At 48.9% G+C, this 16,640-nt stretch overlaps 1 protein-coding gene across 1 annotated transcript; it reads left to right on the top strand.

Annotated features, from left to right (window-relative positions):
* Positions 1-995: 995 nt before the first annotated feature.
* On the top strand, positions 996-16,591 carry VASH1 (vasohibin 1). Its single transcript, XM_024192802.3, has 7 exons — positions 996-1,526; positions 7,910-7,998; positions 9,755-9,811; positions 10,956-11,030; positions 12,206-12,587; positions 13,166-13,278; positions 13,920-16,591. Exons 1-7 carry the CDS (start codon positions 1,263-1,265, stop codon positions 13,990-13,992), a joined length of 1,053 nt encoding a protein of 350 aa, XP_024048570.1. The 5' UTR covers positions 996-1,262; the 3' UTR covers positions 13,993-16,591.
* The last annotated feature ends 49 nt before the right edge of the window (positions 16,592-16,640 follow it).

A 16,640-nucleotide genomic window follows, 5' to 3' on the forward strand; every position in this document is an offset into this window, starting at 1 on the left:
GGGTCTCTCTTGTCCCTTTAACCGGGCGGGGCCGCCTGGGGGAGGGGCGCATGCGCCGGGAGCGTCTCTCTGACTCCGGGCATGGAGCGGAGCCGGCGGCAGCGCTCGATGCAGCCCGCGGGCGTGTGAGCTCAGCGCGCGCCTGGGGCAGCCGGAGCGGAGGTGTCGCTTGGGCTCCAGCCGCGACATCAGCGGTCCCGGGACGGCCTCGGACGGGGGCTTTGTTACTCCGCATGCAGCAGCTGCCGCAGCCCCCTGCCCAGCCGGTTCTCCTCGCAGCGGCAGCCAGGGGACGCCGGGCCTTTGTCTCCTGTCCCCCGGCCTCTGTAGCCTCCTGCCCGGCAACCTCACCAAGAGCCACCCCCAGGACTGCGCTTCCTCCGCTCTCCGGCTCCAGCAGCTGGCAGCAGCTTCCTCCTCCCCCGGCAGGGGGGCCGGAGCCTGAGCCTCGCCGGCCCCTGTTGCATTGTGACCCCTCCTGAGCTCAGCAGGAGCTTGGCCTGAAAGCGGCGATGGCATTGGAGGCGGGTATCCAGAACTGCCCCTGGGCCGGCTTGCTCCTGGAGCGAACAAAGCCTAGGGGGCTTATTGCCTTATTTTGCGGCCATTCGCTTTTGTTTGGGTCTAATGGTCTTATGGTCTAAGGGTGGCTGCAGTTTCCCCGGTGTCTGGCAGGCAACGTCTCTATCAGGTTAATTTTCCTTCACCGAGACAAATATTTGGAGGTGGTATGAGCCTGTTGTCAGTCAGGTGTGTGCTCTGCCCCTGCCCCTTAGCTCTGCTTGGGTGTAGTACTTCACCGATCTGCTCCTACTGATTGTAACTGGCAATCTCTTGCTAGGTCAGTGGAACCTCTTTTTTGTGGGGGGGTGGCCTGATCTGAATATACAGCCTCCTGCTGTCCTTGCTGTTTTATAACTGGACCTTTCCATTGTTCTGCGCCTGTCCGGTTCTGCCTGCTCGATCGAGGGTGAACCAAAAAAAAAAAAAAAAAAGAGAATCTATGGTATGTTTCCAGGCCACTTCGTTTGTTTTATCTGGGCCCTGCCTTGACTCTTCCTTCTGGTTTGACCTGAGGAAACAACCTCTTGTTGGGTAAAATATACCTTGATTCTGCACTGTTCTTATGTGAATGAGCCACACCCTTTTTTCCTTAAAGGGCCTCTGCACTCAGGCTGCCATGTGCTGCTCTGTCTCTGGCAGGCTGAGGGGGGTGGTGGGCATAGTGTTGTAATCCATCAATTTCCAAAGTGCAGACTGGGATGCCGGGGGGGAGAACGGGGGGCAGTGGCGCTGCTGCCACCAAGCGCTCTGAGGCCAGCGAAGTGGCAACTCAGAGAGAGGAGGAGCCCGAAGATGATGGTGATGAAGATCTGCGAGACGGTGGAGTTCCTTTCTTTGTGAACCGAGGAGGGCTACCCATTGATGAGCCCACCTGGGAGAGAATGTGGAGACACGTGGCCAAGATCCACCCTGAGGGAGAAATGGTGGCTCAAAGGATTCGAGGAGCCACAGACCTACCCAAGGTGAGAATTCCTGAAAGAACTGATACTAATAAATCAAATGACATGGCTTTAGACAGTCCACTCAGAGAATGGTAGAGAAGCTGGGATTGTATTATATAACATGGAAATTCAGATCAATAATCCTGTAGTGGGGGTTTCACTCAACAGAAACAGTTATAAGGGTGTAAAGTATTGGGATTCCATATCGGGGGAGAGTCTCTGTCTTGGGCTGCTCGGGATTTGAGCTTTGATTTAATAGAGTTTTTCCATTTAATTGCTCTGATACTATTTGTGGTGATGCAAAAAGCCACATGTCCAGTAACCTTAGAGCAAACAGGGAAAAGCCAGAATTCTGAGACCAAGTACAGAATTGGGATTTAGCTTTTGAGGCAGCCTGCCTGGCCTGAAAGAGGGGATGACAGTGCTCCAGCTGCATTCTGGAGCACTGTGTATTGATCTGAACACTTTGTTCTTAAAAGATTGTAATTAAAAATAATCCAGAAGGGCAACCAGGTAAAAGTACAAGGTGATGGGACCTGTTTGGTGAATAAGGAAACTTAATGTGTGCATCTTGGAGAAATGGAAAGTAAAGCTGGGATTTATGACTGGTTAAATACTTGAGATGGGGGAAAGCTGCAGGAGTGGGAGTTGAGTAATTATAACCAGGAACAAGCTATAGGCTATAAAAGGAAATACTTAGGTTGGACATGAGGGACAGTCTTCCCCACAGCAAGGGGAATTTTTGCACTGGAATGGTTCCTGCCTATAAAGGTGGCTCTGACAGAGTTAAGAGCAGATTAGAGAACGCTTGTAGAATCTGTGTAGAGGAAACTTGTTGCCGACAAGGAATCAGACTACATGATCTCACGTCTTGTCTTTTCTGGCCGTACTGCTGAGAATCCTATGAAAAGGGGAACCCAAGATCATGCAACTTAATATTGATGCTGTATTGAGTCCTTTGCGTGTGGGCCTCGTGAGTCTTTGTAGAGGTTGCCATTTTTATATATGCATGGCTTCTAGTGGTAATTCTAGGGTATATTTAGATCCTCTGATTGAAAGTGCTTTGCAAATATTCACTGTCTTATAACTGTCCTTTGAAATAGATATCTTTATTCCCATTTTTACAAATAGAGACAACTGAGTCAAAAAAGATTAAGTATCTGGGGGTAGCCGTGTTAGTCTGTATCCACAAAAACAACAAGGAGTCCAGTGGCACCTTAAAGACTAACAGATTTATTTGAGCATAAGCTTTCGTGGGTAAAAAACCCACTTCTTCAGATGCAGTGACTTGCCTAGGCTCTCACAGCAAGTCTGTGGCAGAGCCAGTAAGGAAATGTTGGAGTTCAGGGGTCCAGTCCCCTGTTTGAATCACGAGACTTACCCACGAAAGCTTATGCCCAAATAAATGTGTTAGTCTCTAAGGTGCCACAAGGACTCCTTGTTCTTTTTGCTGATTCAGCGTAGCAGCCGTGTTAGTCTGTAACTCCAACCCTTGTTTCTCTTAAGCATGGTCTGGATCAACACTGAGGGTGTTTCTTTGACCGAAACTTAGCCAAGCATCTATTTTTGGTACCTGCAGCACCATTGTGTAGTAGCCCGGTTTGTGCACTGTATTCAGTGAGGCTGGTGCAGAACACATTCTGCCATCTGGGCTCACTGCTCATCAGTCTCAGCATCTTACAGGGAATACAGAGGGGTGAATGTGGTAGGAAGGATTGGGGCAAGGGAATGAGAAGAGCCCACCCTTGCCTGTAGCGATGTTTCCATGTCTTTGAGCACCATTTGTATTGAGATGCACAGAAGTGGGTCTAGTTTCTTTGAAGAACTGATGCAACAGATTAGAATCCTGGCAATAATATATTCCAGGGGAAAATATATTTTGTAAGTTTACTCTGCAGGGCTGGCTCCTGTGAGAGGCTGATGTTGCCCATTAGGTTCCTGAGGCTGAATGGGCCTTGGGAGGGATGCAGGAGTTGCTATAGCAGGATTAGCCCAGTGGCCTAGCTAATCCAAAATCCTATTTTGGATGAGGGTCAGTACAGGATGCTTAGGGGTTGAATTAGGAAGACAACAAAATAAGCTCCACCCCTTGAGACACTGATGTAATCACAGTATGTTGTGATGATGTTTTTAAACACCTGTACATGTGATCTTCTGGGGCTTCTCTCTCCCACAGTGGCATGCTGAGCTCTGCTATGTTTGTTAGCCTTGCCTCCCTGATTGGGGGAGGGAAAAAATGGTGTTACACTCTCAAGTAAATGAGCTGTCACTCACTGTAGGCTGTGTAGATTTTCATAATATGTTTCCCCTTTTCCTGTCTTACATAACTAGGTCACTACTGATCAAGTCAACAGTGACACTTACCCAATGTTGATCATTTATCTGAATTAACACCTCAGTGAGATGAAAAGAGCAGTTCTCTCTCATAGCAGACTCAGGCAGGCAAAAAAAAGCTGAGATTCTAGATCACAAGATGGCAGCTTGAAAGGCAGTGGCAGGATGCCATACTGTTCCTGTATGAATCCTGTAGATACATGGACGAAGGTACGGGGGCACAAAAGGAATAACTTGCCAATGGAAAGTTTCCTAATAACTCCTGTCAGTTTGCATTTGGCTTGAGCCCTGAAGCCCTGTAGATGATCTCATTATCCATATAAATATCTAGATGTTGGCTCCTGTTAAATTCATGTTAACATGGCAGGGGAGGCTGTTCCATCGCTGGCCAGCATTATCACCCAATACAAAATACAGAGAGCAGAGCTGACTACTGCTCACTGGTGCTGCACATCCTGGTAAGTAGTCTGGCATTGTCTACAGGAGGTTGCCTAAACTCTTGCTTCATGCTGCTGTTTCCCAGGGCTGTGCCAGACTGTCACCTGCATGCAAGGGCCCTTTTCAATCCTAGTTGGAGAGTTGGACTAGTAGAGAAATGGAAACTAGTCCAGTTTTTCTATCCCAAGTGGAGTGAAATGTTGTAGTGAAAAGGGTTTGTGACTGCATGCGGTGACAAACTAGGACGGCATTTTTGTGACTTTTCTGGTGACAGGGCCCTCTTCAAGCCAGGAAGCAGGGCTCTTCTAGCTGCAGTAGATCAATGGCATTTCCCACAAGGTAACCTTAGTAATTTGCTTGCAGTTTGATTTGAGGTGAGATTGTGGCCTTAACTGAGCATTGTGATGTGGAAGTCACAACAGGGCACCATCTCTGTGGCCTTGCTTCTCCTAGCCCCTCCATTGCAGGCAGTGTTGGGGGCAAGTGCTGAAACATCTCTTACTTCCTTTAGAAGCCTATTGTTTATCCCATTTGTGCTCATGTGGCAAAGTGAGTGAGGCCTCAGAACTCATTAGTTAATAACGCTTTCATAGCTCTCTGTGTATATCTCAAAGTACTTTATGAAGGAAATAAAGTATAATTATCCCCATTTTACAGATGGGGGAACTAATGAGTGTTGACACAGTGACCTCTTGGTCCAACAAGCAGAGGAGGTGCATAGGGTTTGCAGGGATTCCTAGGGTCAGATATATGCATAATAGTTCACCTGTGTGTGGCATGTGAGGTCTCTACTGAGAGCCAAGAGCCCACCAGTCACCATAAAATGTATGTACAGATAATATTTAACAAGTTATGTATCTGTACTGAAAATGATGTTCTTAAGCACTTGGAGGTAAGGCAGGTCACCAGGAGATGACATACTCTCCTGTCTGAAAGGAACACATCCAAGGCAACAGACGCTTATCTCTGTGTCTGGTCATATGTGTATTGTCCACCTCCCAATGGAGGTCTGTTACACACTGAGCCAGATGCCAGTAGAAAGGTTGCAAGAGCTACAAGAAAAAACAAAACCGCATGGTGGGTGTCCTGTTTATGAATGAGAACCAAGGATGGGACTTGTATATCTTGGGAAGCAAAGTAACACTCTGGATCCTTCATGTAGGAGACAAGCTCACGGTGTTGGTCTCCTGGAAGAAGGATCACAGCCAAACAGCTGTAAAGGGCTGTTTGGACTTTGGGTGAACATTGCTTAACAAGACATGAGTATCTAGTTTTAAGTCTATGTTCTAGAATATGTTATGATTTAATTTTATATGTAACCATTTGTTTCCAATACTTGCTATTACTTGAATATCTATGCTGGTGTGTAAATAAATTTTATACTTAATTTCACTAAACCTATTTAAATGCTGCGTGTTAAGCAGAGCAGTGATCTGAGGTGGAGCTGGTAAGTTGTGATGTACTGTTTCTCTGGAGCCAACAAATCTGTGCCTACTGTGAGTGCCCAATAGATCAGGGGTTGAACACTCCAGGGAGATGTTGGGGGAGAGGGAGGGGTGGGCTGAGATTGGAGTATGCCTATTGCTAATCTGTGGGGGGGCTACATAGGCCTTGCTGCTTTTGGTAGAAGAGGTGGTGGTGTCTGTCTGCAGAGCTGATGTAGCATCAGTGGCTCCATGGGTGGTATGGGAGGAAGGCAGGGAGCAGGTCTGTCTATGCATTTGTAAAGGTTTTGCATTCTAAATGGCAGAGATATAAAGGTGGAAACAAGCAGATTTGTAGCTCGTCAGTGACGGTGGGGGGATCTGACAGCGAGGAGCGGTTTCCAGCAGCAGAGAGGAGAAACTAAAAGGAACCAGTAACTTATGCTGATAATGTGTATCTAACCAGAACCCAGGGAGTTAATTTTAGCTGTTTGTCTCTTCACAAACATTGCACAGAAGTCACTCACTGAAGAAATGAATTAAGGCTAAATGCTGAGCCTGCCCTGGTTTTACCACTTTCATTGGTTCTGCTTCGGAATAATAACCTGTGACTCAGTATGTTATCTCATAGCTTCTAAACCAACTTAGCGTGCATTAGTTTCAGAGATGGCCAAATTCCCTGCATCATTCTCGAGGGGGCTTCCTGTTCCCCTGGGGATAGGAGCTCAAACTGTTGGGGATCTTTTATCTCTTCTTCCTCTCCCTTGCAGTGCCTCCTGCTGGGAGAGGTTGCGATAGAAGGAGCTCCTATTTCTGCATGTTCCCAGCAGGGGACTGAAGTGAGGTATTTGCTCACAAAGGTTACTGGAAACAACAGCTGGCACACTTTGTTGGTTCTTATGTCTAGTCACAGCTCGTCTCCCTGAGAGGTGCTGGAAAATGGACACCAGTCACAAAATGCATCTTCATCAAACTGACTTATGGGGAAAATCTTAAGACAATAAGAAAGATCAAAATACTCAAGAGAAAATCAAGACCTAGAACTTCTTACAGCTGCCTGCTGTTGTGTAAATACTGCTGTGGTTGGAGTTGCACAAAACAAACAGCCTCTCTCCTGAGATGCTTGCATCTAAATAGGCAGACACCACCAAATACAATGAAAGGGCTCTGTCTCCGTTTAACTTTATTATACAAGGGGAGGGTTACTGCATGTTCCCTGAAGAACGGAACTGACAAAACCGCACTGACACTGAGAGTTGTGGCTTTGGTGTTGGATCCACGTGCAGAGGGCATTAACCTTCCTTAGTAGGCTTGGGGAAGTTCTGGCACAAAGTTCTCCCTGTCATAGTCACACCAAATCTGTTTTTCCATTGTCTTTCATTGACCAAGTGTTTCCTTGGCCCTGTTTGTGAGTCCAGCCTTATTTTTTGTTTTGGCTGGGCAGACAGGACTCTTCTCCTTTCTTAGGATAACTCTTATCAGCTGTCAAAGCTGCAGATGTTGACCTTATGAGTAAACAGAAAGGAAGGTTTGGCTGGACCCACGAGGCCAAGACTGCAGAATCAAGGCAATAGTCTGGGTAATAGCCACAGTTGTGTAACTGAAAGTCATAGAAGTTAGAGATGGAAAAACCCTATTGCCTTATCCAGTCCATCTCCCTGCCAGTGCAAATTCATTCCCAATTCGTTTCTAGTTTTCACAGTGCCAAGAGGTGGGGCTTTCACCTCTTCCCTTGTGAGTCTGTTCCATGCCCTGATACTTCTTGCTGTTGCAGCATTCTTACTGAACTTGGCTACACTTTCATTCTATGCCTCCATCTTAGACGCATGTACCGTCCTGAGCTCCTCTTTCTCCTTTGTATTTATGCTCTTTAGATGTTTGTAGACTATTTTGTGTCCCTCCTTGGTTGCCACTTAACTAAATTCTACAGACTTTTTTCTTTTAGTTTTTCATTTTAAAAAACAGTCCTCCCATCTCCCTGATAACGGTCACTCTTCTCTGAATCCCCTCCAGTTTGTCAACTTGCGGATAGAAGACTGAAGTGACTGTTAACTCAAGGAATATCTCGGGTGGACAGCAAAAAGGGATTAGCTCCTTGGGTTACAGAGGAATGCAATTCCTATGGTGATGTGCCAGTGCATTCAGCAAAGGGACTAGCAGGTTCAGAAGATGTCTGCTCTCTGACTCACTCTGCTTTCCCCTGTTCAGATTCCCATACCGAGTGTGCCTGCGCTCCAGCCGTCCACCCCCATCCCTGAGCGCCTGGAAGCCATACAACGCTACATCAAGGAGCTTCAGTATCCTTTACTATTATCACAGACACCAAGGAATGATGATCCAGGAAGGGGAAGCAAGGAGACCTTCCAATAGCCAACCATAAGAGAACAGCTGACTCTGCTTCAGCCAGAAGGGGAAATGAAACTTGTTCCCTAAAAGCAGGAAACTGAAGTTGTGACAGTGAGTGGTTTTGCTGTTTTATTCTAATCCTGCCCAATTGTGTCTCCTGTGGTTAACCCCTTCGTCACAGCAGCATGTGTGTCAGCAGGGCCAAGCTAATGTGTGGTAGGTTTTCTTTAAGCCCGACATCTTGAATTCAAGTAGTTGTTCCTTTTAAAACATCCTAATTGAAGGCCCTTGTAGTTGTTGTGCTTGCCTAACCCTGCAGGGAGGGCCTGGGACAGATTAAAACCTGGGATTAGAAGATGCTAATCTCCCCTGCCAAGTTTGGGTGTGCTGGTGGTGGGGAATTTGAGCTTCATGCTGAGTCATTTTACTGGGTGCTTTCTGCTCTAGGTGGCCAGAACATGATAGTAACTCCTGCTTTTGAGAGTCAGGTGGATGACCAACTCCCAACCATGTATAGCTGCCTGTATGTTTATGGCCTGGGAACAAGACTCCTACATACCCTTGGGCTCTGTGTGCTGGGATGGAGTGAGGATGAGGGCATGTGCAACACAAGTGCATTTTTATCTTGCTGATGGGATATGGACAGGGGTGTCCCTACCCATACACAAAGTACGCAGCCAAATTTCCTGGTGCCCTATGCAGCTGCATGCTGCTCCCGCCCCTGCTCTGCCTCTTCCCACCCCTGCTCTGCCTCTTCCCACCCCTGCTCCACCCCAGCCCCGCCCCCACTCTACCCTGCAGCAGGGTTCGAGCCTGCACTCACCATGTGGTGGTGAGTGGAGCGACCCGGCCCCAGCCTGCTCCACGCTGCCAGCTCCCAGCTGCGCCGCCGGTGAATGCAGAGGGATGGTTCCCCCCTACACCCCAAGGCTGTGAGCCAGGGGAGCAGAGCAGAGCGGGCTGGGGCCGGGTCACTCCACTTCCCGCCGCCCCGTGAGTGTGGGGTTGGGCCCGCTCTGCACTCACCGGGTGGCAGGAAGTGGAGTGACCCAACCCCAACCCACTCTGCCGTGTTGTGCTGGGGGGAGGTTCCCCCCTATCCCCAAGCCTGACCCTCCCCCTCCCCCCGCGGAGGCCTGGGGCCAACCCTTCCCCCCCACACACACACACGGGGGGGCTGTGTAGGGCACCAAAATGGCTAGGGACGGCCCTAGATATGGAGCTGACTCAAGGTGGGAAGGGAGTCTGCCAGCACCTTTTTGCTAATCCTGGGGTTGTGCTGTTTTAGGGATAGATACCAGCCAGCATGAAAGCAAGGTAGTTTTGGCATCATTAGACTGGTCATGATCCCCTGCAGGCAGCAGCAAGAGAGGACTTGTTTCAACCCTGTTCAGGTCTGGGAGCCTGTGCTGCTGGAGAGGAGGCTGACCAGAAAATGTGCTGTCAGCAGGAATAGGGAGGGAAATAGATTGCCACTCTGTTTCCTTCCTCCCCCAAGCCACAGAATGCAAGTGGGAGGAATAGCCAAATGGAAACGCCCACTTTCTCTTTGCTGGTATTTTGCTTGCTGGATCCTGAGGTCCCTGTGAGAATAACTGATACCTTGATGGTACAAAGAGATTCCTCCAGGCAGATTGCAGTATGTGGGCAACTCTGGCTTCTCAGCTCTCTTCCAGTCTGCATGGCCCCTTAACCTTTTTCCTCCAGGTACAATCATACTGGGACGCAGTTCTTTGAAATTAAGAAGAGCAGACCTCTGACCGGGTAAGTGCTGTCAGCCTTTCCCACGCTCCTGCCTTCCTGTTTGGGGAACTTGCCACATCTGATGCCTGCTACCCCTGTACTGAGTCTAGCCAAGAGTACAGGCTGGACTCTGGGGATTTTGTTCAGTGTCACAGTTCTGTCCTTCCTAAGGAGGTTGGACTGTGCTCAGGGTGCAGTTGTTCAGAGCCATAATTTAGCCTTATTCAAGCACGAGGGCTGGATTTGTTGCCAAGAGTCAGTAAACTATCTGTTAGCCAGAGGTGCCCAGTCTCTGAGCACATCTAATTTATAATCTAGATCATGGGCTTCGGGGATTTTGTGTGAAGTAAAACACAGCCCTGCCTTAAACAAGCTCCCCAAAGGCCAAACGTCTCTGCAATTCTTGCTGTCCAGTGTCCTGGAGTGCGTTTGGTGCAGAATGTGGACTTGCTAGACTCTTTTTTGGTGACTGAAACTTTATAAAGGAAAAATAAATATGTGGGGGAGGAAGGAGGTGGTGATGGTGGTGGACACCCCCAGACTGCTGAGCCTTGTAAACCCCCAGGTATGTACACAGAATGAAGTCAATCATCTTCGTGCACCTGGATTCCACATATACAGCTAGGGACCTCTTAGTCTGCTAACCAAACCATTGTGCCAACATTAATACTGCTGGCCCAAGCCATCAGGTATGGGTGGATATTTGGGCATTCCAAACATTTTATGATGTAACCAGGGCAGAATCTGCTGCAGGCCCCTTCCCTGCCCTCAGATGTGGGAAAGCAAGTGTCTCTGGAACTCGGCCTCCTGCCTGAGGCTTCTTATCTTGGTTAGATGCAGTTCCTCTGGATTTATACCCATTGAGATGAAAGGGAATGACTCCAGACTTGCTGAGAGTAGTGTCTGGCATAGAGGGTAGAGCCTGTTTGGCTCAGTGAGGGGAAACTCCACAGCAGCAGTGTTGGAGGGGAATGGCAAAAGACTGAGTTTGAATTTAATTTATTCCTAAAGGGTTTTCTCCTCTCCTGTCTGCCTTAATAGTCTTCCTCTCTCCTTGCAACCTGCCCTGCATATATGCCGCCCAGCGACTAAATTCACCAGTCCTGCTCAATGCAAACTCCTTTAATTCTCGTCCTCTGTCTCTCCCCCTTGTGCTGTCTAACAGGCTGATGGACCTGGCCAAAGAAATGACCAAAGAGGCCCTGCCAATCAAATGCCTGGAAGCTGTGATCCTGGGAATGTATCCTTTCCTCTTAGAAACATGCATGTGTGCCCACCCTAATGCGTTCTCCCCCTGTAGAGCGCTGCAAATCTGGGGATATCCACTTTATATCAGATGCGGATATCTGTTGAGCATGTTTGCGGATCATGGATTGGCTGCAGATACAAACTTTGTATCTGCTCAGGGCTCTACTCCCCCTGCTTCCTTATGCCCCTCTCATGCTGCTGGTGCATTGCAAGGGACCAAGCAGAGAACCCGAGTAGCGGAGTTAGTTCTTCAGGGTCACTTCTCTCCCCCGCTTTAGGATTGAGTGTTTATTCCTTTTGGACATAACGGGGAGAGGGAGAGAAGAAGGATGTGGGGATTAAACAGGAAGGAAATAGTGTCAGGTTAGAAACCCCGTTGCATAGTGGGTATGTTTCACTCACTATATGTCATCTTGCACTTTCTTTGCAGTGCAGGCAGACATGGAAGGGATCCTGTCAGACTTTCCCTTGAATAATGCTTGCTTTTAGTCCCAGACTTGTGCCAGCCCCTCTGTGTACACACGTCCTGGGAAGCACATCTCCTCTGGGACCTGCCAGGCTGAGTCCACCTGGGCCCACGTTTCTTTATTTATTGGAGTTGCTTCAGTGATGGGGAAGTATTTGAAAGCTAGGTTAATTGGCCTGTGTGTTTTGGAAAGTTAGTTGTCTTCAGAGGCAGTGCTTTTATGAAATGCCAGTCTGGGGATCTCGATGGCTCAGGACAATGGGTTATGTTTTACCTGTAGGGCACCAGGTCCAATTCCTCCTAGGCTGATAGTGATGGTCAATTTAACTAACTTGCCTGGTGGCCTCTGTGTGAAATGAGATGGTGGCCCTGGTCCTCCCAGCTCCTAGCAGGACAGGTGTACACACCACAAAACTGCCATTATAACTTCCCTTTGTGGGCAGCCTTGTTGGAGAAGGTGAAGACTGAGCATCCCTCTGATCCCAGGGCAGGGTAGACTTGTCTCGTGGGGGGCTGGAGCTATACCTGATCTGGGGATAGACAGGATTTGGTCTCCAGGGATGTCAATCAGGTACTTGTCGTCAGCAGTGAATCTGCTTTCCAGTCTAGGCTGGCTGAGATGTTTTGGGGGATGGGGAGGAAGAATCTTACTCCTTTCCTTGGCATCACCAGTTATTTCCTGAATGGGGTGACATTGCCAGTTACCTCACCAACAACATGCCCACACTGGAGCGTTTCCCCATCAGCTTCAAAACTCACTTCTCAGGGAACTACTTCCGCCACATTGTGCTGGGGGTGAACTTTGGGGGGCGCTATGGGGCACTGGGCATCAGCCGGCGAGAGGAGCTCATGTACAAGGCGCCCACCTTCCGCACACTGAGCGAGCTGATCTTCAACTACGAGGAGGCATACCACCGCTGCTGGCACGTCCTCAAAAAGGTGAAGCTGGGCCATTGTGTGTCCCATGACCCACACAGTGTGGAGCAGATTGAGTGGAAGCACTCCATTTTGGACGTGGAAAAGCTGGGCCGTGAGGACTTCCGCAAGGAGCTCGAGAGACATGCCCGGGACATGAGGCTAAAGGTGAGAAGCTGGGAAGTACTTGGGAGACCTGCCTGCTGCTCTTGGAGGCTGCAGGTGTGAATTTTGTTCTTGGTGCCAAAGCCTTGGAGTTTAATTGGATCCTGGCGCTAGTATGCTGGGAGATACAGATCCTGCTGGGTTGAGGTGGGGGTGGGGGAAGGCAGGGAGGTGGAGGAAGGGGGTAAGGATTCTCCTCTCCTTTCTGAAGACCCTGACCCCAATGGGGTGCAGACCCCTCTTCATTTGGCAGGTGTAGATGCTGTGTATCAAGGTACAGCTCTTGCCCAAGAGCTGGGAATATGAATCCTGTCCCTTCAGGTATGCCTGTTGGGCATTGGACAGATGAGCCAAGATACATACTTGCTCAGAAGTTTTGGGTGGAAGGGTGTGCTTGAGACTCTCTAAAGGCAGGGTACAGTATAGTAAAGCTACATAATGCTCATCACTGCCTTCTCTTTTTTGCTTTTAATTTTCTTCATTTCACTGTCACTCCTTCCCAATGAAGTACCTTGGGCATTGTGTTCCCCAGCCACTGCTAGCCCTGGCTTCTCTCCCACCTTGTTGTTTTCCTCCTGCAGATCGGCAAAGGAACAGGGCCACCATCTCCCACGAAGGATAGGAAGAAAGATGTGTCCTCCCCACAGCGGGTCCAGTCCAGTCCGCACCGCCGCAACAGCCGTGGGGAGAGGCGGTGAGTGGGGTTGGTGGATGGCTTGTTTGGAGGATCTTTCTCAGTCGTGCTATAGGATTTCCCCTCCATCCCCTCACACCCTTGGATAAAGTAGATTTCTGAGAACTCTCTTGGCATGGTCCATAACTGGGGAGATGTCTCTCAGCTGCATTGGTGTGGTCCCCCGCACCTCCAGTGTCTCTCCCTTTCAGCTCTCATTGCTTTCTCTACATGAGTTGCTGCCTTCCCACTTTCAAACTATAGCTGGAATTAGCGGCGGGCTGCAGATAGAGGAGGGTCACCCCATCTAGTGCCTAATGTGGGGTGGGTCACACACATGACCCCCAAAAGAGACGTCTGAACCTACATCATTGGTCAGTGAGAACTGGTGTGCCTTTGAGGCTGCTTCCAGGCCTACCCCAAATCCATCTTCCCAGGAAAGTATCTCAAGTGAAGGTGCTGGGCTTCCCACTCTGTATTCCAGACTCTTTTGGGAGTTAGCGGGGTGAAGAAGAGCCACCCCGTCACTCTAGCAGTATGGGATCTGGTGAAGGGGATGAAACTCCTCTTCTCATGTTGGCACTTCTCAATCTGTATGGGTTACCCTGTCAGAGGAGAAATTGAGAATGCCTCTGAATATCTACTTCCCTTTTTCTTCACAGGCTGTCTGGTGAAAAGAAGCCTGCCGAATCCAAAGCCATGCCAGACCTCAATGGTTATCAAATCCGGGTGTGAAGAGAGGCACACCTTGTGTGCCTGGCTCCATCGGCTCCTCGCTGGCCACACTTGAAACCAGGATCCACCTGTAGCAAGCTCAACATGGGGAAGGGGAAGTGGGAGTGGAGGGCTGGTCTTCCAAGGTACTTCTATCAGGCCTATTCCTGAGCTGTATCCTGGGGGTCAGACGAGTCACCTGCCTGTCTTGGGAAGAGCACTTTTTAATTCAACAAAACAAGTTTTTAAGAGAACAGATCTGCCAGTTGATGGGAAGGTGCTGCAGGGTGCTTGGGAAGGCTCCTGCTGTGACATGGTGAGGGGTGGAGCGAGTGAGGCCAAGCAGAGCTCAGGCTTTGCATGGAATCCTTTGGACTGACAGACAGGTGGGGCATTTTATCCACAGTGCCTCTTCCTCTTCTATGCTGAAGGTCTCAAGCCAGCACAAAGCCCCTGGGCTTGAAGGAGGGGAAGGTATTGGAATGGAAAGGCCCCTGCCTCTGGTAAAGGAAGGATTTCTGGTTTTGTAACTTCTGTGTATTTTGCTACTGTCACTCTTGTTGAGGAGGGAGTGAAATGCACGATCACCTTCCCCATCCCCTGTGCCTGCAGGGAAGAGGAATAAGCCCTGGAATAATTAATACTTGCATCACTAATGAAAATGCAACCTGTCAGTGGTGTTGAGGGCCTCATATGCAGTGAATCCATCACTCTAACATTCTGTCTGGTCTGCAGTGTATCCCCCTATGGCTCATTGACTCTATGGGGGATGAGTGTGTGTCTCCTTTCCTGTGAGATGCTGTGGATACTTCCCTTCATGGCAGGCTGTTCAGGAAATGCCCATACCGTTGTAATGTGGAAACAGGCTGCTGGACAGCTCTATCTGTGGGGATGGGTGCTTAACCAGTAGGATGGTTGGAAAATGTGTCTCCCCCACTCACTTCTCAGTGACACCTTGCACTTCCCCCTTACAGAGTCTGGCTTCATCTCACCCTGTGAGGAAGGGCTACTTTTCCTGGATGCTCAGAGCCACAGTGGAATTTTGGGAACCAGCCTTAAAACAGAAGGGTACAGGCTCCAGTTCAGTGCTCTGCTCAAGGGGCCAATGTGCTGGTGAATCCTTAAGCAAAATAAGATGGTGTTTTGTGGACATGTTGCCGTGTTCACCCCCACCCCTTGTCTACATCCACAGCTGGCCAATGCCTGCTGAAGTGCCTCTAAAAGTGAGGCATACTACCTCTAGGAACACACAGGGCACTGCCACAGCAAATCCCATGTGGCACCCCAAGGATGCTTTCAGGAAACATGCTATTGGGGGTAGGGTGGGGAAATGTTTCTCAGATTGAAATCAGGTGGGGCGCTGTACTGTTGCTGTAGGGTAATAGCTCCCAACCCTTTCATGCACTGGTCTACCACTCCATGCTCCCTCCTTCCCTTCATCTCTGGAGGTTTTGGCGCAACCCATGCTCAGGCTGGGCAAGAGGGGCAGAAATAAATGAGATGTGCTGCCATATCGAGTCCAAGACCCAGGCTCATGCCCAAGTTAAACCTAGGGTACCAGCCCAATCCAGATTGAAATGTCTGTGTGGAGTCACTGTTCCAGGGTATCCCATTTCTCCTAACTGTTCAGTCTGGCCCATTTTGATTGCAGTGGTCGGTCTGTCCTAGGAGCAGGGAGCATAGCTGTGTGCCTATCCTCCTCCTGTTTGTTCTGACAGTGTACTTAACAACACTAATTATGTTAATGATTACCATTCTCCAGCAAGAGGGGCTGGCCCTTCCACCTGACTAAAGCCTTGGCAGCTCACAAATTTCCATTCAAAGGAGAGGCACAGCTAAGCAGTCCACATGCTGCATGTCAGAACTGAGGAGCATTGGCAGATATGCGTGTGTGGCCTAAAACTTGGCATACCGGGGTGCTGCAGCTCATGGCAGAATTGATTCAGAGAGGGAGGTGGGAAGCAAGGGGTGAGTGGGTCAAGCCTGAGGCATGTTGACATAGATAGGGGATGGCAAAATGTTTAACGTTCGGTCCTGTTACACTACAAAAAGTGTCTAAACATTTATGAAATCTGGCGCTGTATCCAAATCATGTTAAACATTCTGTACTCTTTCTTGCCTGAGTGCATGTTGGAAGCATGATTCAGACTATAATGATGGTGGATAACTGGGCTTTCTGGCATAACATGGGAGGACCAGATATTTTGGTAATGTCGAATGGGGCCTTACATCAAGTAATATCTTCTGTCAATTGAAGCAGTATTAACCCTTAAAGCCCTGCTCCAGAGGGATCTAACTGACCCCTTACAGGTGCCTAATCATAATCTTTCACCACCAATTAGTTATTCTGTGCTTATCACTGCAGTTTGTCAGTCCAGGCTCCTTTTTAACTGTCTGTCCTTTCTGCAGCATGTTGTGTGACAGGAAGAAAGATTGAATAGGGAGGTAGCATAAATTGCTGCTTACCCAGAATTATGTGGGTAATCCTGAAGAATTTAACAAAAGTGACAGGTGCCAGTCTCCCGAACATAAATAATGAAAATAGTGATTGGAGTAGGAGAACTGGAATTGGAGTCTCCTACCTCTCTGCCCTAACCACTAGACTACTGAGTCATTCCCTCTCTCATAGACTCATAGACTTTAAGGTCAGAAGGGACCAATATGGTCAT

This window comes from Terrapene carolina, unplaced genomic scaffold (assembly GCF_002925995.2).
Source record: "Terrapene carolina triunguis isolate 2854851 unplaced genomic scaffold, T_m_triunguis-2.0 Scaffold96, whole genome shotgun sequence".
NCBI lineage: Eukaryota > Metazoa > Chordata > Testudines > Emydidae > Terrapene > Terrapene triunguis.

Excerpts from the sequence above, each read along its gene's own strand:
- VASH1 (XM_024192802.3), top strand. The coding sequence starts at position 1,263 with ATGCCGGGGGGGAGAACGGGGGGCAGTGGCGCTGCTGCCACCAAGCGC. Across the intron at positions 11,031-12,205 it reads GAAGCTGTGATCCTGGGAAT|TTACCTCACCAACAACATGC; the intron begins GTATCCTTTCCT and ends TGACATTGCCAG. Across the intron at positions 12,588-13,165 it reads CCCGGGACATGAGGCTAAAG|ATCGGCAAAGGAACAGGGCC; the intron begins GTGAGAAGCTGG and ends TTCCTCCTGCAG.